Raw genomic sequence first — 26,715 nt, 5'->3', positions numbered from 1 at the left:
TAGGCAGATAAAAATGATATTTTATTTTGTGAAGAACACTTGAAAAAGAAAGATGAAAGCTCTTCCAGGCTTTGCAAATAATCATCAGAACCCATGGAGTCACAAAGACTCAGTTTCCAAAAGGTGTTTCCTCTCCCCAGCCTTGTTTTCCATGAACTCTCTCACTGTGGAATGGCCCACGAGAGTTTAAAGAAAAAAAACCAAAAAGCATTTTGAGCCAACATTAGAAATGATCAAAGATTGGTTCAGTGCAGGCGCTGCTACATTACACTTGAACAAAAGGCACAAAATTCCCACTTGGAATTTGCATTTCAGTTTCTCCAAACTTGGTGTTCTCAAGCAGAGACCAGAGTTATTCGAGAGGGGAAGGTTGAGCTCACTCCAGCAAGAACCAGAGGAACTAAAGTGACAGTAAATAAATCCAATGGGCTGGAACCATGTGGGAACATAAACCTTTGGAATCAGCACCTCTGATCCCTACTGTAAACCCAGGCTCCCAAGAACACCTGATACGGAAAGAAGGTGACACAAATTAAGATGGAACAACATCCACTGCCCTCCCTCAGGCAGAAAATGTATCCATGAAACCGGGATTTCAGGATTCAAGTGAGTGAGGACATTAAACAGCCCCTGCTGCAGAGCATCAGCCCCAGAAAAGCACAGGAGCACCTGCTGAACTCTAAAGATATGCAGAGAAATAAATAATAATTGTGTGTTTCACGGTGCTTTTCACTTCTTTTTTTTGCTGCAGTGTCAGTTTTTATTTTTATGCTGTCTGAAATACCAGAATAGTGTTAACCTATAAAAGGTACATGAAAAAATCTCATGTTAGCCAAAATTTGAGGAATCTGCTCAACTGGCAGCTCCTGCTACAAAATCTACACAAATCTACAGCAAATAGGTAAAATATTTACTGCAGCCCCCAAAAGCAAGCTTCTGTTTTGTCCTGTCATGAGCACAGATTTAATAAAGGATAATCAGGCTCACTTTGGAGTTCATACTTCAGAGCCTTTGACCTGGAGCCCAGCTCAGTGAGCTGCTCAAAGTCAGCTCAGGACACCAAGAGAAACAGGTTCTCCAATGTAACAGGGTATCAGAACAGCTGGAAAGATGAGAAATGAGGGAAATTCCTCTGAAGAGGAGCTCTGAAAATAAACACAAGCCTTTTTCCTGAGTACAGTAAAACCCACTGAAGAATAAACAACAGATCTGTCCATTTGTTCCAACCATTTTGTCTGTTCATGAAGTCTAGGGTCAAAAAAAAACACCCTAGAAAGTGAAAAGTGAAGTTTCTGGGCAACAAAACAAGCCCCAGAAACTTCAAAATCTAAGATTTTGTCCCTGTTATTCCATACCACAGCAGGTCTCTCCAGGTTTTACATCCTGACAGATCCTGGACTTGCTCTTTTTGAGCCAATTTCTTACACTTTGCTCAGAGATTTTTATATTCCCTTCATTCTTATGGCTGACTCCAGCTCCTACAGACTTAGGTTCAGAGATAAAGAGGGAAAAGCAAATTCTGATATCAGCAGCAACTTCAGTGACCAGAGATGGGAAAAAATTCTAAAAAGAGATGATTATGACTGCATTAAATCTCAGTAGTGATGGTGCAAGAGGTCACATCTGACCCAACAAAGTGTTTGGGGTGGTTACAAAAGAGTCACTGAGGGGTTATACGATATATCAATCCTTTTCCTCCTCCATAAAGTGCATTTACTCAGCCTGAGAGTAAGTACCACACTGAGAAAGGGACCTTAAAGCACTTCCCCAAGAGAGAGCAGAAGAAAATCGAAGTTATCCTGAGTCCTACAGCCAGTTTGTGCCTCAGGGATCCTTGGGGAAAGCCCCTCTTGCTGCTGGAACTAAGGCCCTGCAGGCCAGGTTAGTACAGGGTGGTGTGGGCAGAGCAGCTCCTGGTGCTATCTGAAAACCCCCACATTGATGGAAAGAGCCACTTCTGGTTTGCGGGGCTTCGTGGGGAGCTTCTCCTCGGGGAAAAAGGGATCCTGGACACGCTCCTGCCGGCTGGAAAACAGAAATGACACGGTTAATGTTTAGTGCTGGGCCTTAGCAGGGTGAGCCTGGCCTGGACTCTGAGCTCCAATGAGCTGTGAAAACAGCCTGTGCAAGGCCAGGCCAGCCAAGGGTTCATTTTCACCTCCACCATGCATCCCAGGAAGAAAAACCACCAGGGAGAGGAACATTGAGAGCCAGGAGCTTGAATTATCCAAGTGCTCCCTGCAGGATTACTGGAACTGTGTGCTCTGACAGCACCCAGCTACCACTGGCCTCAAAAATTATCCAATTAGCCCGAATCATAGAATGGTTTGGATTTCAAAGGACCTTATGGGCCACCCACTGCCACCCCCTGCCATGGGCAGGGATGCCTTCCACTGTCCCAGTTGCTCCAAACTCTTTCTAACCTGGTCTTGGACACTTCCAAGGACAGGGCAGCCACAGATCCTCTGAGAAGCCACAAACATTTTGAATATTTCAGAAGAAAAATGAAACTAAGAGCTCACTACCTTTTCCTCTTTTCCAGAGCCAGCTGCCTTTGCTTCTCTTTCCCAAGGTCATCCCTGATGGTGCTGAAGTCCTTGGTGTCATCAAGGAGAAGGTTCTGTTATGAAAAAAGGTTTGGAGAGATTAGGTTGGAGATTTGGACTGGAGAGATCCAAGTCAGAAGGTCAAACTACCTCCCAGCTGTTCCTTGACTGACATATTAAATTTCCAGATTGTTCCTTTTGACTAGTTTTGCACTGATTCATTTCAAGTTAATTAGAATTGCAATGGTTTGAGTTAGAAGGGAACTTAAAGATGATCCAGTCCCACCCCTGCAATGGGCAGGGACATCTTCCACTATTCCAGGTTGCTCCAAGCTCCATCCAATCTTGCCAGGAACACTTCCAGGGATGGATTTCTTCCAATAGGCTAAAACAGCAGGAGAGAACATGACATTTTTCTCCTACTGCTCTAAAACCCAGCTGGAATGTTCCTTCCTTCTAAGCCTGACTTCTAGCTCAGAGTTCAATGTTGAATAATTCCTTTTCACACCTTAAAATAGAACTGTCATAGTTCAGTAACCTATAATAACTAAAAGGTTTGTATCTATATTGTGATTTTTAAAGGGCACTTCCTTGGATTTTACTCAGAATTCGAAAAAAAAACAAGTCAAAAAATGAAGGCAAGAAAAAAGACCCAGGAGAAAAAGGAAAAGCAGCAGCAGCAAGAAATTTCCTATCAACACAATGCAAGGTCCAAACCCACATCCCAGTACTCTCAGAAATGCAGAAGGATGAGAGAAAACCAGGAAGAAATGAAGACACTGCAAAGGGGACATTGCCTGAACCCAATCCTCATGCAACAATTAAATCCAGGGAAATTTACCTTCACCCCAATGATGTCTCCATCCTTCAGGTGATAAGGTGCTGACTGCAAACTCTCCTGCTTTTTCCTCTTTTTCCTCTTGGATATTTGCTGTGTCTGAATAAAATCAAAAGCAGAAGAGTTTGGAATTCTCCTTAAATTCAATCCCTAACAACTGCAACCCATGCAACACATGCTCCTCTCCAACAACTGTTGGATTCTGTCATTCCAGATCTTACCCAGCTAGATATTGGCAGCCACTCAAATCTCTCAGGGAAGTATTTGGCTATTTCAATTTTATCTACAGGGAGGCAATAGTGAGAAGCCACTCTTTGCCTCAGAGCCCAGGTCGTGCATTCCTTGGAGATATCCCACACCAAATCCCGGGAGTCGGAGTAGTCCCTCTCTCCTGGTATTCCCATCTGGACTCGTAGCAGCAGCTCGTGGGGACTGGGCAGTAGGATGAGAGAATGGAAATTCTTGTGAACTATGCTTTCAGAATTCCCAGCCTTCCCCCCTCTCCTCCCTCACTTTGTGGAAAACAATAAACAACCTCCAAGGCTTTCCCACATCCTGAGAGCCCTGAAGTCAAATGCTGCTCATTTAAGGCTTCCCTCAAATGCAGAGCTGTAAGAAACAAAGGAAATAAAGATCTTGAGCTCCTACCCCAAATTCTCTTCTTCTTGCAAGGGTTCTATGCAGATTTCCACTCTGGCCCCCAGCCTGTAGTCACTGAAAAGAGAACAGAGATTGTCTACGTGGCTCTGGAGCCGGGCTGGGAGAGCTGGGGGTGCTCACCTGCAGGAGAGAAGGCTCCAGGGAGAGCTCAGCGCCCCTTCTGGGGCCTAAAGGGGCTCCAGGAGAGCTGGAGGGGGACTGGGGACAAGGGATGGAGGGACAGCAAAAGGGGGAATGGTTTCCCACTGCCAGAGGGCAGGGATGGATGGGATATCGGGAAGGAATTCCTCCCTGTGAGGGTGGGCAGGCCCTGGCACAGGGTGCCCAGAGCAGCTGTGGCTGCCCCTGGATCCCTGGAAATGTCCAAGGCCAGGTGGGACATTGGGGTTTGGAGCAGCCTGGGACAGTGGGAGGTGTTCCTGCCCGTGGCAGGGGGGTGGTCTTTAAGATCCTTGCTGATCTTTAAGAACCTTTCCACCCCAGACTGAGCTGATGAACCCCCCCCCACCCCAATCCATCCCACATCCAGCCTGCTGCACATTCCCCAGGAAACCCACCTGAGTCTCCGCTTGTTGTCCCGGAGGAGCTTCCCAGGGCGTCTGCTGTCCACTGTCCAAGCTCTGAGGAACGAGGGCAGGGGCACAACCTGCTCCTGGCAGCAGGGTAAGCTCAGAGCCTGAAAAACAGAAATACTTCATCAATAATTTTAGCATCCAGTCTCCCTGGAAAAACAGAACACCACTGGATTAACTCTCAAAAAAGAGGGCAAGGTATTGAGATTTATTCCACACCAGCTGTTGCTTGTGGCTATAAGCAAAATATTCACTTCTCAACCTCAAAGGGAGTTTGATTTCCCTCCCTCTCAACAATTCTCAACTCAACTTCGATTTCCAAAGTACCCAATTTCTTTTTTTAACCAAATTCTGAACAACTGGGAGGGAATGAGGCTGTTGCAATCATTGTCCCAGTCTCTGGCCAAGTGCTGAGCTCCTCTAAGCCCTTCCCAAGGACACAGCACTTCCCATGCTCAGCCAATTTCTCCTCATTCAAGATGCAAACAATTCTCCATAGCAGTAGCCCGGCAGAGCCCAAAACTGAAGTTATACAAAAAAAAAAAAAAAAATCAGTGTTGGTATGGAGCAGAATCAGGAGAATCAGGTGAGATCCTTCCCCATGCAGTCCAAGTAGAACAATCAACTACTTAAACCACACAAAGCCTTTCTGTAGGATGAAGTGGAGGACATTTTTGTGGGTTTAGGGTGGGTTTTGGGTTTAGTTTTTTCTTTTGGGGTGTTTTGCTTGGTTTGGTTTTTAGTTTATTAAAATCATACAAAGGTATTTTAATTTCTGGCCAAACAAAATGAGCCAGACCGCCCTGGCTGACAAACCTGTGCACCCCAAAGCAATTCTTTATTCATCAGATTCCACATACAGAAATTAAATTTGAAAAAAAGCAGAAAACTAATACAGGAACAATGTGGAAATGACAAAGTGGATTTTTAGGAGGTGCTTGTTATGTGTGTACTTCCCATGGAGAGATTTTACACTGAAATGAAGACAAAAAGCTGCAAGGTAGAGTTTCAGCTGAAGTGCAACGAGGCTCCCGCAGGCCAGGACACGTGACAGGAGGATGGGGACAGCAGGGACACTAAGGAAGTGTCTGAGCTACGTGCTCCAGCTGCCTCTTGGTACTTACCAGTGACCATGGCATAAATGCCATGGCACAACAGACTGGAGACAGGGGAAAAGGAAATAAAAAACAGCTGTTAATGGAGCTCAAGTCATCACAGCGCTGCTGCACAGTCCAACACAGGAGAACATCTAACCTGCATCTTCAGGTCTTCCAGAGACGCCTCTCCTGCTATCTCTATCCTGCCAGCATAACAGAGATCCAGGCCTGGGTGAGCAGGTTCTGGTGGAGCTTTGAAACGGGGGAGAGGGAAGAGGAAGAAACAAATAACAGAAGAGTCAACATGATTTGTATAGTCCTGAGAGACAGCAGTCACTTCACGGTCACATTTCACTTAGAGAAGGAGTCTGGAGTCCACTTAGAATATCTAGGAATCCCAGACTGGTTTGACTTGGAAAGGACCTTAAAGGTCACCTCATTCCAACCCCCTGCCATGGCCATATCCAGCACACAAAATACATCCCAGTAATTTCCCACAGTTCCTATACAGCTCCAATCCTGCAAATTTCAGGACTAGAAGCAGTTATTCCCATTTATAAATAGTGTTATTTACTGGTTAAACCAACTGCAAGCAGAGCTGAATTTCTCTTAGCTCCACTACTGAAACCAACATGGGAAAAAGTGAAAACTGAGAAAAGGTTTGAGGCAGAAGGAGAAAAATGCAAAGAAAACTTCTACAAAGAGAGGGGTCCTGCCCTGCAGCACAGCTCAGCACCAGAGGAATATTACTTTTAATAAAAAATGAAAAATCAATTTGTTCCCCATTTTCCAATTCTCTTATTTCCACTTCATCTTCTTCTCCCTTCTCAACCCTCACTTGATTTTGCTGCCCTGGCTTGTTTTGAATTTGGATTTGACCTTTAGGAGAACAAACATGTTAAAACACTGCATTTCAGGTCTTTGATACTATGCAAATTTTACCCATCCCTCCTTTTACAGCTTCCCAAAAAGCAACACAGCCTGAAAGGAATTAAATGTGCCTTCAGGAGTCTGGCATTTGAGGCCAATCACATCTGTGCTCATGAAGGAGATGCTTTACAATGCTGCCACTGCTTTCAGTAAGAGACTGACGAATAAAGAGCCCCTGCTACAAGATTTAGTGGGGTTTTGAGCAAATCCAGATGAGGAACATCCCCACAACAGGATTATCCAGCATTTACATCCAAAACTGCATCTGTCTCCTGAGTGGTCCTTTCACCACAACCTTGATGCAAGTCATGCAGCCCCTCCTAGGTTTCAGGAGGGTTTTAAGGCTTTGGATTAAAATTTGGGTTTGACTCAAAGAGCAAGCACAGACTATTCCTTTCAAAGCCTGGCCAAGCTCACCTGCTGCAGCAGACACCTGCAAAGCCTCCATCTTCCAGGTGATCCCATTCACCTGGTCTTGTGCTTTTTCTCCATGTTTCTTACGGCTTGAAGGCTTCAGCCACCAGATGGGGATTTTCAGGAAACCCTGGAATAGAAAATACCAGGTGGCTCAAGTGTTGTGTGCAGACAAGGAGAAATTTCACCTTTAGCACAGGAAGAGAGAGAAGATTTGTTTAAAACCAAGTTTTTGGACCAGGCTGCCCAGGGAAGTGGAGGAGTCAAGACTCCTGGAAGTGTCCAAAGAATGAGAGGATGTGAATGAGCTGGGGATGTGATTTCACGGGGAACATAGTGATGGTGCAAAAATAACAATGCTACAATTCTGCAAGGGACTCAGGGTCAAGTAGGACAGGGCTTGGGGCAACCTGGAACAGGTGGAGGTGTCCCTGACATGGCAGGGTGGCCCTGGATGGGCTTTAAGGTCCCTCCAAACCCAAAGCACTCTGAAATTCCAAGTCTGCAGACACTGCCCAATCTCCTTTTACCTTTCCTGGAAGCTTCCCTTCAGTTATAACCAAAGTGTCTCCTCTGCAAACGTTGAGTTCCTTCAGGGTGGCATTCTGCAGGAAGAGAAAGCACAGGATCCCTGTCAGCCCACACCTGCCTTTGTCCCCAGGGAACAAAGAACCAATGGATTAAAACAGGCTCCTCTTACTTCCTGACTTAATGCTTCCCCTGCTTCGTAGCACCAGTCAAGCCTTCTCAAATGCCAGTTGTCACCTACCAAAACCCAAAAAGACACACACAGAAAACTAAGTAGTCAATAATGGCACTGTGGGAAAATATTACAAAACTCTTAACAAGCGTCAAGGGTCCTTTTTCTTTTGTTCTTTATTTTTATTTGCCTTTTAAACACGACTCTGACAAAATGAATTATCACTTTCATCTTCCCCAGACCTTCTGCTGTATGAAAATAATATTTTTATTCTATTATATTTTATTTTGAAAATAATCTTTTATTTTCCTCACCTATCTAATTATTTCCCCTGGTTTCAGAAGAGAATTCCCATGTGTCAAATTATTATTTGACTCTATGACAAGCTCCTTAGAATAAAAAACCATATTATAAAGACTTCACATTTAAAATTCTTTCCCCTCCTCACATTACAATGGCATACAGATCATTGAAACACACAAGGTTTAGGGTAGGAAGAGCTGTCTTAAAAATATTAAAAATTCATTTAAAAATATGTAAATAGCACAACTAACCTGATAATCCAGATTTCTCTAACATTAAATTGAGACACTGAAAAAATAAACACAGAGGAGAGTGGTGTCAATGCTGAAGATGGGAAATAAATCTTTCAGCAAATCTATGTTAGAATTTTCTGACATGAAGAGTGACTGACTGCTGGTCAATTCTTAAAACAATATAATTGGATAGACAAGATGTATTTGGGCTATATATTAAACCCTTCACAGATGAGATGGCTTTCAGGCAAAAAATTCACCATATCAGCTGAGCCAGTTTTCTCAAACTGGTAAAAAATTAAATGTGTGATGTCAGTTTGTTCCTTGACTTGAATAAATTCTGCCCTGGAGTTTGCAGATATAAGTTTTTTAAAAGTTAAAGCTGCAAATTCAACATGGGACCGGTAGCACCAGAGTTTCCTTCACTCTGTGCGTGGCTCTTCCGAACTCCGCAGCCTCCGGTTCTGTGCAAGGAATGTTGTCCAGGAGCTTGGGAGCAGCCAGCCTTACCTCTCTGACAGAGGCAGTCTCCTCCACAACTATCTCCATCTCCGGGCTGCAGCTTTGGTCACTCCCAACCACGAAGTACAGGAAGAGCTGAAAACCCAAACGCTAACTATCAGAATAAATATGGAAGTGTAAGAACAATTCCTGTGGCAAGAATGTCATCAAACAGCACTACAACAGCACAAAAAGCCAAGATAGTTGAGTTATGGCCATCAGCAGATCCTCATTAGCCACCCCTGGTCTCCAGAAATGCACAACTACTCCTTCCCCTGCACATCAAGGCCAGGTTGGACACTGGGGCTTGGAGCATCCTGGGCTAGTAGAAGGCATCCCTGCCCATGTCAGGAGGTGGAATTGGATGAATTTTAAGGCCCCTTCCAAGCCAAACCATTCTGGGATTCTGGGATATTTACAGCTTGCACATTCCAAGAGCAATATCCCCCTTTTTTTTCCCTTCACTTTCTTTAGGAAAGTCCCTGCACCAGGCTCCTCCCCTCCTACACTGCTGTACCTGAGTGGAAGTTGGAGCTTTCCCACGGCACAGCCCAAGCAAGCTTCCCATCTTCAGTTCTGCTTCCTTGACTGTGTAATCCTCAGGCACTTCAGGAAGGACAAATAAAAACATCAGTTTTATTATCCTCAGAGCAAGCTAAAAACCTTCAGTACCCTCTGGAGAGCTTAACTTGCTCAGCCCTGACAGCAGATCTGTGAGTGTCCTATGAGGAGAACAAAGGCATGGAGATCTCCCAGAGTCCATCAGAAGCACAGGTGGATTAGGGATGTGAGCAGTAAAACCAAGCTGGACATTTCAGTTTAACCCCTACATCTGTATTGGTACTTTTAAATGACTTAAAACTGGGGGAAAACAAACCCCACAGAACTGGTTCAGTTAAGCCTGGGAAACAGTGGAGTTACGTGTGGGTACTTCTGCCAGGAAAGGACAAACAGAGGCTCAAAATCTCCCCAGTGAATTTCTTACAGAACAGTTATGCAATAAATCAATTTACCTGGAGACAGAAGTTTCCCATTGCCACTTACAGGTCTAAGACAGCTCTCGGTTGCTGCAGCAAAAAGGGCAGGAAAGAGAGAAGTATTAAGTAATTCAAACAGGAATAAAATAGGAATTTGGCTCAGAATTTCAGACAAGTAACACCTTTAAGATTGATTACATGAGGTTTATCTTAGAGGCCTCTCTCTGTGACATCAAAAATATTACTGGAGAGAGACTCCTCGAGGTCTCCATCAACAGCCTCAGCTTTTATTCTTTCACTAAAAGGAGAATTATAGCACTAAACCTGCTCAAAAGCCAGCAAATTGTAACATTAGCAGATTGACAAAGCAGCTGAACACCTACCCAGCTCCTCCTCCAGCTGAAGCTCCCGGATCGCTTTCATTTTGATATCTGACATCACCTAAAAGACAGGGACATTAAAAGGGATATGAACAGCCTGGAATGCCACCAACAGCTCTGCTTGTTCAAGTGCCAGTGCACAAAGATAATCCTTCCCCATCTCTTTTAGCCTTGGCTACTGACGCCACCTCAAACTTCCATTTACCAATGGAAGAAAGAGAAAACTGTTTGACACTAAAACACTGCACTGCACTTTGCACTGCCTGCAAATATTCCAGGGATTGTAACGCTGAGCTCAACACTAATTTCTGCAGGGAAAAGCCTCATCTCCGAGGCTAAATCAAATGAGCTGGGCCAAGTGCAGTGGCCAAGCTGTTCAGGAAAGCAGAGTCCTTACTGTGTCAATAGTGGCAGTGATTTTAACATGTTTCTCCTCCTCTTCCTCCCCACAGAAGTTTTTCACTTGGAGCCAGCTGATGTCATAGGTGAAAGCAGTCAAATTCCCACTTGCCACGTTGACAAAGCTGTGGGAACCAGCAGTGCAAAGACAGTCAGAGATGGGAAAACCAAACCTTGGCAGGGCTACATCACTCACCAGCACAGCTCCCAAATAAATGGATGATGCCAGAGCTGATCATAGTGATGGCATCCCACAGAGCAGAGGCCTCAGGGAGCACAGAGTGTCATGAGACCCCAGATTTGCCCTTGGCAGCTTTGGATTCACTAAGCATGAGTTGCCCCCACCAGGATTTTCCCCCCCTTACAAGTGTAAATCAAAACGTTGTGACTGGTGCTACGTTTTGAGGGCAAGAAAAATCTAACAGCTGAAAAATAGCTGGTCTGAAAAACTTAAGATGAAAATACTTGTATTTATAAGCTCAAAGTGATAACTAGTTGCAAGAATATATGCTGTAAGTATCATTCGAACTAAAAGGTTTTGCCAAAATTGCTTTTTGTTGTTGTTGTTGTTGTTTAATCATAGTCATAATCAAAAATCTTACCTCTGGTCATGGCTGTCTAAGATCAGCACAGAGCACCCATCCCTGAGCCCAACGCTTCGGACTGTTTCCTTCATGTCTTCCTCATGGAAAACTTCCCAGTTCTTGGCTTCTCTGTCTGCTCCTGAGCCATTTTTGAGTATGATACCCCCTGCTGGAGCCAAGGCCGAGTGCAGCTGCCCCAGGCTGGTGCTGCAGGAGACGACGAGCTGGGTCTCGCTGAAATGCTGCCCCTTGCCACCCTCGTTGTGCTCGGCCAAGCGAAGCACGTTGAGCACCACGGGCTCGTGCTCAGGGCCTGTCAGCACCTTTGTGCCTCCAACCTGAGGGAAAGGAGGAAGGAATGCCAGCTTTGTGTGATCCAGGAAATACAGGAGAGACCGGGCAGCGAGAAGATTGAGACTCTCCCTTCACAAGCAAAACACCTCAGACCAAATTTGTACTGAGCAAACAACTGGAGGAATCATAGGTGTTGGGAAGAGATGGCAAAATGTTATCCACAGAAGCTGTGGCTGGATCCCTGGAAGTGTCCAAGGCCAGGCTGGACAGGCCTTGGAGCAATCTGGGACAGTGGAAGGTTCTACCCCCACAGCAGGGGTAGAATGAGATCCTTAAGTCCCTTCCCAAACCATTCCATGGTAACAGCAGCTGGGAACACTTGGCAAAATCTAGAACACAGGAATTTAGCCCAAATGTTACTGAATATTGGGACTTTACATTTTACAATCTTGGTCTTTCTGATATTCAACCCTAGTTCTTTGCTGAAGAAAATTTAATGGCACAAAAGCTGCAATAAAAAAAACTACACCAAAAATAAAGCCAAGACAAACCTGACTCTGTTACTACATGTTTGGGTGGTTTTGTTTGGTTTGGGGTCTTTTTTTTTTGTGAGAAAGCCAAAATAAAATGAATACTTTTACAATAAAAATAATTCCAAAGTAGCATTTTATTCCACTACAGAGAGAATAAAATGCTGTGCTTGACAACCACTTCCAGGTTAAGCAGAAGCCTTAAAGGAAGATGGAGAACTACAAAAGCAGCACAGGATTTCCAGGAGACCTTGCACAGTCTTATCTCTTCAGAACTGACAGGGAAGGAAGTGCTTGGTTCCTTTACCTCTTTCCCATTCCAGATGAAGATGTCTGCTCCATCAGCCAGCCCAATCCCATCCAGGGTCAGCTCATCTCCTAAAAATTAGGAGCAAATCATCAAGTTCTTGCTCCTCACAAACCACACAAACAGGGTCAGCAAGTTTTTAAAAGTCACTACACTTAAAGAACTGTACAAGCAGGGGGAGGAATATTTAGAACAGCTCTCAGTGTCTCTCTATTTTGATGTCAACATCACAGAGAGTTGTGTTATGTTCTTGATTTTCTCAAGCTGACCACAGAGAACATAAAATTTAAAGTTCCTGAGTAAGTTTTTAACGACTGACACTTAGAATAGCCTAACAAAGCAAAGCTGGAGACAAAAATGACAGTTTGAAAAACTGATGTACCCTTAATAAATTAATGAACTCTATGTGAGCACTTCCTTTACAAAATTCCTACTTCAGCTGAAGTCTAACCTACATTTTCCTTTGATGTCACCCTGGCTCCTCTCTTCTATCCTCTCCTCCACCTATTAGGCCAATCCTATGAAAGCAAGTATCCACAACCAAATCAAGGGCAAGACACAGACTGATACATTCTCATCAGCAAATGTTCTTAACCTGCTTAAGATATGCAGTCTTACTGCATTTCACAACAAAGATTTCACAGCAAAGTCTCAAAATCATTCATTCCACTAATAAGAGCGAAATAAATAATTTAAATAACTTATAACATGAGTATGAGCCGGAAGAGTGTTCAGAAATACACATCTCCAGGACGGTTTATAGATGAAATCTTTGATGTCTGCAGGAATTAAAGTACAGCAATAGCATGGAAGCTTGGCATGCAGTCCTCTTACCATCAAGCACCTGGTACAGGTGTAATCCTGCTGGTAAAGGCTTGGCCATGCTGAGAACCATGTCACCTTCCCAAGACTCCAACATCTAATTGGGAAAAAATAACCAGAAAAATTATGTAAAATGACAGTGAGCAGAAACTCACAGCACTCACAATAATTACCATCTGCTGAACGGCCTGACTCCCAAGCTCACTTGCTGACATTTAACTGGTGACTCTTTGAAAAGACAAAGACAACTCTGACACAAAATGAAATAGTTGAGAATAAGCCTAGAGCTCTGCAAGTGTCAATCCATGGCCACGCACATTCTGCCCAAATATAGTTAATTAGCTCATGTGAACTTCGAAGTCTCCATAGTTAAAATTCCACCAATTTCATGGCTTCAAGAACAGACCCCACACCACTCTTTCCTCCTGTGTAAACCCATATGAAGTTTTTAGCCTCCTAAGCTCCATCTGCTGTTGAAAATTTCTCCTTGACACAAAGATTGCAGCATAAATATATTTGCAAAGGTTGCAGTGGCTCAAGTAAAAATGATGTTTGAATTCATCTGATAAGAGCAGGTACCTGGAACACTGCCTGCCGAAGCTCTCCCAGTGTTTTCCTTCTGTCAATGGTCAAATCCACCACACTCTCTTTCCAAGAAAGTGAAGGATGCAAAGCCCCGTTGTGGAATTTGTAGCAGGAGCTCAGGTGGAGATGTAAATCAATGCCATTGTTTGCTGACTCACATTCAGCTCTTTGGGAGAACAGCACAACAAATTGGTGAATTTAACACCAAACAGGTGTTTCTGTGTAGCTGTCCTGGAACTGATCCCCCCCAGGGCTACATTCCTCTCCTTTATACCTGCCCCTAGTTCTAGCAGCAAACATTTAAAACAATAAAGGAGTGGAATTCACTCAGAAACACAATCCCAAGATAGTTTTGGTTGGGAGGGACCTTAAAGCTCATCCAGCTCCACACCCCTGCCATGGGCAGGGACACCTTCCCCCACCCCAGGTTGCTCCAAGACCTGTCCAACCTGGCCTTGGACACTTCCAGGGATCCAGGGGCAGCCACAATCTTGTGTGAAATATCCCATCAACTGCCACTCTAGTGTCTCTATTTTGATATCTTAACTGTGATTCAGGTGTATCAGCACTTGTGTGTCCAACCCGAATACCACAAGCTCTTCACTTTTCTGGCAGAGAATAGCACTTATCTGTAAATTCACCATAAACCAAGCCCTTCCCCCTTCTCCCAGTGCAAAACTCCCTGTGTGAACACAGTTAAGATAATGCATTCCACTCTCTTTCCAGAATTGCAGTGATTTTCAGCAGAAAATGGTACAATTTGAAACTGTAAGTATGTTTCCCTTGAAATTCCGTAGGCTGCCTGCTAACAGGGAAGGCAGGGAACCAGCAGAATATGGATATAGAAATTATATTCCTCAATTAACCTCTATGACATTGAACTATTTGGGTTCTGACTCTGCTCAAGGAATTTCTTTCCTTTTGGATCCCTTGGGAGTCCTGCAGGTAAGAGCTGTCTGAGTACAGTGACACCAACACACCTCTTTTTTTGCAGCTCTGTATTAGCAACATTCATTTCATTCAGCAGGTGCTCAGGAATTTGGTACCTTGGATTTCCTCGTGCTGCAACAAAAATAATACAGGCTTAAAATGTGGTTTGGCAAACAAGAAAAGTGATCAAGAGGAGACATTACAGTAATCACTGAAAGCTCAACTGCAAGATGATATAAAGAACAGACAAATGCTTTTACTCCCTCCAATCAACCTTTCCTTAAGGGAACATAACACATAAATACCATTAACAATAACTTGTATTTGTTCCAGCTGCTGCTCTGCCATTATTTGTGGAGCATGCTAAAAACAAATTAGTCAGCTACAGCCAATTACTCAGTCACCACCTCCTCGTATCTTCATTTAATTCTTTTTTCTAATGATCACTATAAGGAAAGCTGGAGAAAATAAAGCTTGGAAAGGACAAAGAAGCCCCCTAGAAAAAGAGGTCAAAACAGGAAGCCCCCTCAGAATCTACACAGGAGTTTTTGTACCTTCAGGGGGCCTTTTCAGCTGAGCTTTCCTGTAGAACAGCATGTAGGCACTTTCTTTACCCTGGAATTGCTTCTCAATATCCTTCTCCTTGATGGGCTGGACTTTGGAATCGTTCAGATCAAACCAGTGGCACCCAGCAGAAGCAGCCCTTGGCCTTGGGGGGTTCTTCTCACAGTTCCACTGGACATCATTTTTCTGGGAAGGGCTCTGGAGATTTTGTCCATGAGAATCCAGCCTGAACTTGTGTGCTTCCTTCAGGCCAACCTTACTTCCATCAGGACTCAGCTGGAATATCTGAGGATGATTCTGCAAATACTGAAAGGGAAGCAAGGACAGGATGAAGACACCAAGTGTTAAATGCAGCAGCCTGCAGGAAGCTGCTCCACCTGATTCTCCTCAAAGTAAAACACAAACCCCATTAATTCAACCCTCATTTTATGGTGCTTCCTAATGTTTACCTCTGTAAAAGCCTCACATCCACACTTCATGCCTACATTTAAATATTTCTTGTGGAAACTGCAGGGAGGTCCCTTCAAAAAACAAGCTAACATCAGTTTTCCACCTACCTACAACACAAATGCTGAAGCCTTTTCCTTAAGACATCATAAAATACAGCAACCAATTGGAAAATTGGTTTTACTGGAAAAAAAAATACTAAAAGTCTCAGGCAAACAATTCCTTGCTAATCTTATGTTCACCAGCCTTCTAATTCACATTACAAACCTCTCTTGCACATGCTAATCCAAGGGTCCATATTCTCAATTATCATCCTCCTGGCTATTCAATAAGAAAATGAATGATTATTAAAGTTATCTAAAACCAAAACTAGCAAACCTGTGATTACCTTTCGTAATGCTCCATATTGTTTTCTGTATTTCTTATTCCAGGACACCCCTTTCTTCTCCAGTAATTTCTGCCCTAATTGATCTACAGGAATTTGTTTAGCTTCTTCCTGCAGAGAAACGAAAATCTAAGGTAACATAAGCTACAGAAGTCAAGGGGTCAACACAAAGAAGCTAATTTTGAAGTGTTTTAATCATTCCTGGTTTTTAATAAGCTGCTGTAGCATCATCTGGAGCTGTGTCAGAGGGGGTTTAGGTTGGACATCAGAGGAAGGTTATTCTTTCAGAGTGTGGTGGAACACTGCCCAGGCTCTCCAGGGAATGAGCACATTCCCAAGGATGCCAGAGCTCCAGGACAGCATTCTCAGGAATGCACAGGTGGGATTGTTGGGGGGTCCATGCAGGGCCAGGAGCTGAATCCATGATCCTTGTGGGTCCCTTCCAACTCTGCATATTCTGATTCCTTTTGCAACAGCTTTGGTGAGCAGCTTTAGGAATGCTCCAAAAGGACCTTTCTCCATATGAGGAGTCACTGTTAATATTGAAGCCAAGTTTTAAATGCTTCTGAACTTTAAAAGTTCAGAAGAGCTCTGGACACTTAAGCCTGCTCACTCTCCCAAACACCAATCCCTTGCAGGTTCCCTAGCTCCAAAACCAAAGCAACGAACTCCTTACATACCATACCTCTGATAAAATCCTTTTCAAGACTGCCAGTGGGTTTTCTGTTTCTTTGGCATTCTCAGTGTCTCTTAAAGCCCTCTCTTCAATCAGCCCATCCTCTTCCTCCTGGGTAAGAAAGACACTCACAAATATTGTGGTTCCACACACAATTAGAGGGTTAGATTATTCTGTGTTGACATCATCATGCACAATTTCAGAGTGTAAAGGACATTCTGATAAACTGCCCATCTCAATGAGGCCAATCACACAAAGCCTCATCAAAATATTAATTAAGTCTGGATGCAGATTCATCCAGTAGCTCTAAATGCTTTTCTGAAAAGTACAACCTCAAAAGCAAGGAAGAAAAATGTTTAGGACTTACTTGGAGTTGCCAGTTTCCTAATTCATCCACATCTCTGATATAAACATGATAGTGTCCTCCATAGCAGCCACCTTTGTGTATAATAACAGAGAAGAGCTCATACATGTACTCTGAATCATCCATTTCAGTCTTTAAAAAGAAAAACAATAATTGTAACAACAACCGAGGTCAGTCTCTCACATAAGGCCAGCTTTATACCTTCAGCATCACTTCAGACATTTCTCAGTGTGTTTGCATGAGACTAAAACAGCTTTTGAGGGCTGGGGATAGGCTGATAAACCATAAAACCTCAGAACAGTTTGGGTTGGAGGGACCTTAAAATTCATCTGGGTTCTTGCCAAGGGAAGGGACAACTTCCACTAGTCCTGTCCAAGCTGGCCTTGGACACTTCCAGGGATGGGGCAGCCACCACTTCCCTGTGCAATCTGTGTTTATTCAACAAGTAGGATTCTGAATCATTCTAGAAATTCAAAATATTTTCAATTTCAATGCTTGTCCACAACCAAGCTTATTTTGTTTTAAAGAGGAGAGAGAGAGAAGCAACAACACCTGGAAACGCTAAAACTGGGGAGGGGAAGAAAATGCCTCCTCAAATGCAAACACTGAGAAATTTCCAAGCTTGCACTGCAACACTTCAAGAAGTAAAATGTCTGTTCCATAACAGTGCCTCTGTTATGTTGTAGAAGGACCAAAATTTGTCACTGAGCAATGGCATAACTCAGTTTATAACCAGAAACGTATTTATGAATGCAAACACAACGAAAAATTGAATAACTACAGGCACCTAAAGCACATATAGCTCAATTTATACATGATGCTATCAGAGAATAACCACACAAAAATAAATTTCCATTTCCAGATAATCTTCCTGTCAAGGAAAGGTTTGATAACTTTTGGGTAATTATTTTACCCTTCCCCCTTGTAGCTACAAGATAGCTCAGTTCAAAAGTGAAGGACACCACAGAGTTATTCAAATACCTGACAAAATGCAAAATAAGAGATAACCTTGAGCTGTGGGTTCTCTGCTGAGCATACAGAAACTTTTAACAAACATTACCAGTGCCCACCTGCTCACAGAAAGGCCTCAGGTTGATCTGGATGGGGAATGTGTAGCAACTCGTTTCCTTATACCTCTCACACTTCTCAAAGTCAAAGTTGAACCTCAGGAGGGAAATGGTGAGGAAGGGAGGCAGCTTGCGTAGTTTAGCAGACTGGGAAGGGATTTAAAAAACACTTTAAGCACGGACTTAGAACAAAATTGTGTTTCCACCCTGCTGTGGTCAAATCCTTTTCCACCAAAGCTTTGTTACCACCAGAGAGACAAGAACAGTGCCCTCATTTTTGAAATGTCTTCCCTGATTCTCCTGATTTCTTCCAAATACACAACCTAAAAGCCACCCAGATCTTCTCTCCTTGTTGAGCCCCACATCCTCCTTGATTGGTGATCACCAGTCCCATACTTGATCCTGCCACAGCAAATTAAGGACATTGGTGAAACCCAGTCGGTAATGACAACTCCCTAGTCCACGGGCTCTATACAGGCAGTCACAGAACAACCAAGAGCTAAAGTGTCCCTCATTTCCACAGGGGTGCACCCTCCATACAGGAAAGTCAGGAAAATCCATTTGAATGACTCCAGATTAATCCAGATCCGACCACTTGATAAGTGAGCACATCAAGAACCCTCCTGAGAAATAAAACTAACCACCTTCTACCACCTGTGACAGCAGGTGTGGGTTCCATGGCCACATTTCCGAGTCTTTCCAACATCTCCATCCTCCCCTCCATTGGCAGAGGCATAACAGGAACACACACAAGGTTTAAAAAATCCCCTGAATTAGGAATTCCATTTGCATCCACAGTCTGGCAACCCTCATCTCTGTGATTCCCTAGCAAAATTCAGAGTTCCCATTCTCCTCCTGCATAGATGAGCACTTGTGAGAGGCAGACAACTTATCCTGTACTGCCTTGAACCCAGTCCAGTTAAACCCCAGCTAGCTCTTGCAATAAGACATGTGAGGCACTGCTGAGTGTTCCTGAGCTCCCAGGTCACTGATTAACCTGGCATGACCTCAGCTTCCATTTGGACTACTCCCTCAATATCCAGAAGGCTGCCAGGTTTGGATTTCACCAATCCTGCAGGAGGCCAAGGGGCTGTGACCAGGGCAGAGTGCACCAGCAGCCTGAGTCTGCCTCCCTCCACAAAAACAGAGCAACAGATCCCATTCCCTGCACAGAGCAACAGCTGCTCATTATTCTTCTCTCTCATTTGGGTTCTCCAGAAGTGAGCATACATGATTTCTCTCATTGCATATTTTTACTTTATGCTTTAACTCATCTTTTAGCCAATCCCCCCAAATGCCCAGAACAAGGTGTAGCAGAGGTGTTGAATGAGTCAACACTCTCCAAATTACACCAGACTCAGTGTTAGGGACAAAAAAACTGCAACAACATGTGGGAAATGAGCCACAGGAGCTTTCCTTGACATCCCTGCTGAAGTTTCATAGAATCCCTGAACGGTTTGGGGGTTGGAAGGGACCTTAAAACCCATCCAGTGCCACCCCCTGCCATGGGCAGGGGATGTTCCACTATGCCAGGATGCTCCATGCCCAGCCTTAGATACTCCCAGGGGTGGAGCAGCCACAGCTGCTCTGGGCACCCCGTGGCAGGGCCTCCCCACCCTCACAAGAAAGAATTTTTTCCAAATATCACATCTAGCCCTACATCATCCCACCCCAAAGTGTTACCTTTGAAGCTTCAACCAGTTTATCACAGGCCCCACATCGATACAAGTTGTCATTCTCAAAGTATTCTTCTTCCACATACATGTTCCACAGGGCCTCCTCCAAGCCAGCCACACCTTTCACTGCTACCGTGAGGTCCAAGAAATCTTCCTGTGCAGAAAGGACAAGAAGAAATAAGGTTCTGAGGGGTCTAAGTTTGTGGTGATTACAAAGATACCCATCCTACTCATCACACTGATGGGCAAAAAACCCTTGTACAGTCACAGAAATTGATTTTTAAAAACTGTTTAAGTTACAAAGAGCATAACAGACTGTAAAGATATATTTTGCTATTACCTCACTGCACTCTGTGCTAACTACGTCTACCAAAGGCAGGAGTTGTGAACTCAGAAGATGCAAACCATTTGGGTTTTTCACCTCCCATGTAGAAAATGCAGCCAAAGACAAAGTCCAACACTCACCACCTGCATTCAACAAGGCACTCAACAGGGATGACATTATTTTTGGACTTTAAAAATAAGAACATTTAAAGCCAATAGCCCAAAGAGAACCCCCCAGTGGAAGATCCCTGGCTTTACCTGTCTCTCACTGACGTTCTTGCACTCCTTACACACAATCTGGTTGACAACAATGCCATGGTACAGGCGGTTGATGAGGTCATGGCCTGACGTCCCCACAAGGGAAGTCTCCAAAGCACTGAAGAGGATCCTGTTCAATTCCTGCACATCATGCTGCCTCATCTCCTGCAAGAGGAAAACCAAACAGGAAGGACTGCAACACTGCTGTGCTTGTCTTATGGCTTAAAAATAAGATTTCAAGTGCCCCAGTGTCTCAATGGCTACTCATACATTTACTCCTTGAGTAGTAAAGTACTACCTTCATTATTATTATTTCTAATTTAGCTATGCTACAACCCACCTAAGACACTTTCACTTGGGTAGAATCATAGAATTCCAGAGTGGTTTGGGTTGGAAGGACATTAAAGATCATTTTGTTCCACCCCCTGCCATGGGCAGAGACACCTTCCACTATCCCAGGCTGCTCCAAGCCCCAATGTCCAGCCTGGCCTGGGACACTTCCAGGGATCCAGCAGCAGCCCCAGCTTCTCTGGGCACCCTGTGCCAGGGCCTGTCCACCTTCACAGGGAAGAATTCCTTCCCAATATTCCATTTAAATTTCCTGCCCTCTCTCAATTTGAAGCCACTCCCTAGATTTAGATTAATCTCTGACTGACACAGTTCAACTTGAGTAAGAATCCAAGTAACTGAGGATAAGAAGCCTTTTGGAAAAACACTCCTGGAAAAACAAAGGAAAAGCTACTGGAATTGTATCTAAGAGAGCAATCATCTTTTGTTCCTCCCTGTAAACAACTGCCATGGACTCCACGTGGAGATCCAACAAAACACACCAAGACCTGACCCAATTCAACATCATCTTCACAGCGTGAAGGATTTTAAGATATTTCCTAAATGTCAGCCATCCAGAACCCATCTCTATCCAGGGAGAAGAGTGTGGGGATGGGGACTGGCACCTCGTGGCTGCTCCAGCCGAAGCTCTCAGTGAGGTCTGTGGTAGATGCAGCCTGCTGGTCCAGGAGCAGGAGCTGAGCAAATAAGCGCTGCAGCTGCAGTGGGATTATCCGAACCTGGGAACAACAGCAAGGGAACACAGCCAGCACGTCAGGCACAGCCTTCAAAACAGTCATTTCAACAAAACCAGAAGCAATTTAGTACAAAGTTGGTGATAAACTACCCCTGACTATTTCATAACACACACTGCTCAGCTCACACAAAGCAATCACACTTTCTTCCCAAAAATCGACAGTGCCTCACCTTACACAGTCAAGGAGAATGGTTTGGGGTGGGAGGGACCTTAAAGCCCATCCCATCCTACCCCTGCCATGGGCAGGGACACCTTCCACTATCCCAGATTGCTCCGAGCCCCAGTGTCCAACCTGGCCTTGGACACTTCCAGGGATCCAGGGGCAGCCCCAGCTGCTCTGGCCACCCTGTGCCAGGGCCTGCCCACCCTCCCAGGAAAGAATTTCCTCCCAGTATCCCATCCATCCCTGCCCCCTGGCAGCCATTCCAGTGGGAGCCATTCCCTGTGTTCTGTCCCTCCATCCCTTGTCCCCAGTTCCTCCCCAGCTCTCCTGAAGGGCTTGTTGGTGTGGTGGAATGAGGTGGGGGGGAGAACATCTCAGCAGAAAGAGACTCCATATCTGATTTCTGAAGCAAAACCTTATAGCAATGAAAGCTTAGAATGGTGTGAAAAATCCAGTATCAGCCAGACCAAACTGCCTCTCTGTGTCAAATTCAGGTTTTTACTCATTTTCATCGGTTTCACATGAACCATATTCCTCCAAATCAACATCAGACAATGGCAAATAAGAAAATTCCCAACACCTTTGCATCTGGTTTCTTGCTGTCATCCAGAGTCCCAAGTTCTTCAGGTCCCAGGGAGAACAAAGCCTCTGCAATTGGTAAAAAAAATATTATTTAAAAAGACAACATCCCCTCTTTAAAAAGTTAATGTATTTTAATGTCAAACACTATGACTTTATTCTGCAATAATTTATGTAAAATTAAGTGTGTCCCAAAATCACCTGAGCTCACCATGTTTCTTAAATAAATAACCAGAAGTGCAACTCTTATCGAAATATCAATCCAAACAACATTTTAAGAAGGTTTTGAGCACCTCACCTCTAAATTCAGGTGTGAAAAGCAGAGTCTGCAGAAGGGAATTGAGGTAGCAGGTCCCACCCTGGTTTTTGATTCCACTGAGGTTGGTGAAATCCCTGGGAGCTGGAGGCTCAGACTCTCTGGGCTTTGATTTCTTCCCTTTCCCACAATGATTGTTGGAAATAAAGGAAAAGTCCTCTTCAAATAAGTCCCCAAACATTGTGAAGGCAGAAGAGTCCTTTAAAAAGACAAAATAAGCATTTACTATTAAAAAATGCAGTTGGACCCACCCACCTCAAATCCTCCCAGATAAACCTGGAAGCCCTGACTGAAAAATTTGTTTATAGTTTTTTTTCCACCTTATTCTGGTCATTCTAACAATTAATCCATGTCAAAGTGTAAATTAATGTAATAAAAAAAATCACTTCCGTTACCACAGATCTGAGCAGACTCCTCACCAGAATGAAACCCACCACAATTCCATTTTGCACAAAGCTGTTTATTCCCACAAGTGAACTATCCCCTACCTTGGAATATCCTCATCCACCTCCTCCAAACCCCTGGAACTTTTTCATCTAAGAGATTAAAGCAGAAAGATTTTAAAGTTTTACTTTCCCCATGAACATAAATAGGAAATAAATCACTTTGCATCAGCTTTTCCCCCTGTGAATGCAGCTTTTGACTGCCTTAAAATCTCTGTAGAGGCCCGTCCTCCCAAGCTGCTGGATGGAATTCCTGGGCTTGGCACTCATTCCCAGCTGCCTCCCAGTCCTTGTTCCTGTCTCCAGTCAGGCCTGTTGCACTTCAGCATTTAGATTCTTCTCCTCCCTGAATGCCCAGCAGCTCCTGGGTGGATGGTTTGTCCCAAAAAAGGGCCATATCCAGGAGACACCACCCACCCAGCACTCCAGAGAGTGCCAAATCCTCCCTCGCTCCTTATTTCTGGATCCTGGGAGCACTGTTGCTGGCAGCCTCCCTCCCTCCCTGAAAATCCACACAGGAATAGTAATTGGAAGGGATTCTGGATGGCCCAGTGCTTTCAGAGCACAGGGCCTCAAACTGGAATAAATCCGTGGCAGGAGAAACTAAAATCCTGAAATAAATCCGTGGCAGGAGATCCCAAAACCTCTCTTATAAATCCACGACAGGAGATCCCAAAATTCTCTAACATTTCCATGACAGGAGATCCACAAATCCCTCTACTAAACCCATGAGATTCCCAAACCCCTCTAATAAATCCATGACAGGAAATCCCCCAAACCCTTTAAGACAACAACGACAAACGATCCCAAACCCCTGTAATAAATCTGTGACAGGAGATCCTAAATCCCCCTAATAAAACCATGGCAGGAGATGCCAAAACTCTCTAATAAAGCCCTAAGATTCCCAAAGCCCTCTAATAAACCCATGCCCGGAGTCCCTAAAACCCTCTAATGAACCCATGCCAAAAGATCCCAAAACCCTCAAAAAAAACCCAAAGCAGAAGATCCCAAACCCCTCTAATAAATCTGTGACAGGAGATCCCAAATTCCCCTAATAAAACCATGTCAGGAGTTCCCAAAACCCTTTAATAATCCCATGCCAGGAGTTCCTAGATCCATGCAGGAGATCCCAAACCCCTCTAATAAATCAATGAGAACAGATCCCAAAGCCCTCCAAAAAACCCATGGCAGGAGATCCCAAACCCCCCGAATAAACCCACGGCGGGACATTCCCAAGCCCCTCTAACAAAGCCGTGCCAGGAGCCCCCCAGCCGGACAGTCTGTCCCGGGCCGGCGATCCCCGGCCCCTCAGGGCCCCTCACTCACCGTGCTGAACCAGGCCCTACCGCCACGAGCCCGCCGGCGCCGCCATATTTGTTGTGTGGGGCCGCGCAAAGCACGCTGGGACCGGCGGCCCGCGGAGGGGGCGCGGAGCATGCTGGGAGTTGTAGTTTTCCCGGCGTGAGGGCAGGGGGTGTCGTGGGAATCTGTGGGACCTTGGTCACTGCAAGTGTCCCAGGACACACTCGATGAAGCAGCCTGGGATGGTGGAAGGTGTATGTGAAAAACAGACTTGACTTTAGAATTTTTAAAAGTTTAGTAAGGGACAATGTCCAGCGCTGAGGTGTTTCTGGCTATTGGCCAAAGAGCACACTGGCAGATTAAGACAGTGTTATCTTTATACTGTTACATACTGAGGTACATGCATATTCATCTATTTCATACACTCATTCTTGTGAGCTTTTTGATGTTTCAGGAGCTCTTTTGTTTGATTTTACACTCTGATTTTATCTGCAGACATCCTCTGGGTTAAGTCTATATATTCTATTTCTTCTTGTGTTTCTGTCTTGTTTCACACTCCCTGATAAGGATTTCTTCTATAATTCTTCTCCGGTGCCCTGGTTTGTGTCACTGTTATCACTTAGAGAGGTTGGTCAGCAGATGTAGGGGAAACAACAAAATTTCTTTACACTATTCTCTTGGTTACATAGGAGCATTTTAACATTTCATGTTTTGCTAAGGCCTATGATATAATACATTCATCACACCACTATTTCTACAAGCTCTGCGGTGCAAAACTAATAGATTATGTTGCACTAACAAGGAGCTAAAATGAGTTGCAAGTTGTACCATATCCAAATACTTATGATCAATAACAGCATGTAAAAGTTAGTGCATAAATGCAAAAGCCGATATTATATTGTCATTTTTAACAGTGCCCCTACCCCTGCCGCAGGGTGGAAAAGGATGAGCTTTAAGGTCCCTTCCAACCAAAACCTTTCTGGCGTTTTACAAAGACCAGCGCCCTCTTTCAAATGAACAGTTGTTTTGTGTCATGGATTTATTATGGGGATTTGGGATCTCCTCTCAAGGATTTATTCGAGGCATTTGGGGACTGCCTTTCATGGATTACAGGGGCTTCGGGATCGCTCTTCATAGGTTTATTTGAGGTGTTTGGGGATCTCTTTCTGGATTTGTTAGAAGGGTTTGGGGCTCTCTTTTCACGGATATATTAGGGGCATTTAGGATTTCCTGTTTATTAAACAGGAGATGGGTTTATTAAAGGATTTTGGGATCTCCTGTCATGGATTTCTTTGAGGTGTTTGGGAACCACCCTTCATGGATTTATTAGAGGGGCTTGGGCATCTATTGTCCTGAATTTATTAGAGGTATCTTGGAATCTCTGGATTTATTAGAGGCATTTGGGATCTCCTGACATGGATTTATTAGAGGGGTTTGGGGCTCTCTTTTCATGGATTTAGAAGAGGGTTTTTGGGTTCTCTTTCTGGATTTCTTAGAAGGGTTTGGGGCAATGTCCTGGGGTGACTTTATGATGCTTGTATCCCCAGCTGAATTGTTTATGTCACATATTAAGTTCTGCACCTTTAAGACTGGCTCTGAGAGCAAAGAGGGGGAAGAAGAAGCCGAAGTCTGTGTTCAGAAAGAGCACTCACTGTCCCACATCCTGCTCCTGGACTGTGTTGTCTGCAGCACAGACAGACAGCAGGACAGAGCTCTCCTTTGCTTTTAGTTAGTTTTTAGCTTGCTGAGGCAGAGAAGTTCCCTGGACTGTTTTTTTTGTTTTTCCTCAGATCTGTTGAAACCTGCTCTGGACTGAAAACCCAGGCAAACCCCGGGAGCTCAGGGCCTGGGCCTTGGCACTTTCCAGCACCGGAGGGACTGATAAGAGACTGAGTGAGCTGAACTACACCCCATGAAAAGGACATTTCTGGATTTGCCAACTCATCGAACAGTGAGAGGTTTCTTTGTTTAATATTATGCAATTTATGTCAAATAAAATAAAGTTTTTTCCACTTTTCTCCAAGAAAATCTTTTTCCCGATCCAGCTGGGGGAGGGGCTGCTTGAATTTGCTTTCTCAAAGGACCCCATTTGGAGGTTCTCTCCCAAATTTGCCCTAAACCAATACAGTTATTGGCACCCAATGTGGGGCTCGAGACAGTGGAGAAACCTGTACTGATTACTGATTGCATTTTGGTTGTACTTACTCTGTACTGGGATAAAGCAGTGAGTGGCCATATTGTTTGAATGCATAATGTCTCTCAGGATGGAGGCCTTCATGTGGTTCTGGTCCCTAGGCTGTTTTGAGGTTTGAATACCTTTCTGGTCCCTAGGTTTATTTTCTTTTCCAGAGATAACTCCAGTATTGTCCCTAACACGTAGCTTTACAGTAGAGGGGCGCAGATTAAAATAGCTATTGTGATGGGCTTGGTGATAATGGTTTATAGGAAGCTCATAAAGATACTGG

At 44.3% G+C, this 26,715-nt stretch overlaps 1 protein-coding gene across 2 annotated transcripts; it reads right to left on the bottom strand.

Moving 5' to 3' along the window:
• Positions 1-24,332, bottom strand: USP40 (ubiquitin specific peptidase 40). Of its 2 annotated transcripts, XM_058839423.1 has the most exons (32): positions 24,275-24,332; positions 22,488-22,704; positions 22,191-22,258; positions 21,317-21,430; positions 20,364-20,528; positions 19,789-19,935; positions 18,109-18,252; positions 17,042-17,170; positions 16,684-16,785; positions 16,002-16,109; positions 15,157-15,472; positions 14,653-14,734; positions 13,667-13,838; positions 13,100-13,184; positions 12,266-12,336; positions 11,153-11,472; positions 10,549-10,675; positions 10,155-10,212; positions 9,808-9,861; positions 9,312-9,400; positions 8,804-8,890; positions 8,312-8,348; positions 7,758-7,822; positions 7,588-7,662; positions 7,061-7,187; positions 5,871-5,965; positions 4,602-4,720; positions 4,033-4,098; positions 3,606-3,816; positions 3,388-3,483; positions 2,526-2,620; positions 1-2,025 (listed from the first exon to the last, which is right to left on the bottom strand). In XM_058839423.1, the coding sequence occupies exons 2-32, from the start codon at positions 22,684-22,686 to the stop codon at positions 1,920-1,922; spliced, it is 3,729 nt and encodes a 1,242-aa protein (XP_058695406.1). In that variant the 5' UTR covers positions 22,687-22,704; positions 24,275-24,332; the 3' UTR covers positions 1-1,919. The 2 variants fall into 2 exon arrangements, with proteins under 2 accessions (XP_058695406.1, XP_058695408.1); XM_058839425.1 differs by lacking the exons at positions 1-2,025; positions 2,526-2,620; positions 3,388-3,483; positions 3,606-3,816; positions 4,033-4,098 and adding an exon at positions 5,741-5,775.
• Between the last annotated feature and the right edge of the window lie 2,383 nt (positions 24,333-26,715).

Source organism: Poecile atricapillus, chromosome 5 (genome assembly GCF_030490865.1).
Source record: "Poecile atricapillus isolate bPoeAtr1 chromosome 5, bPoeAtr1.hap1, whole genome shotgun sequence".
Lineage (NCBI taxonomy): Eukaryota > Metazoa > Chordata > Aves > Passeriformes > Paridae > Poecile > Poecile atricapillus.
Note: the sequence above shows the minus strand (reverse complement) of the source record. Positions and strands in the feature narration are given on the sequence as shown.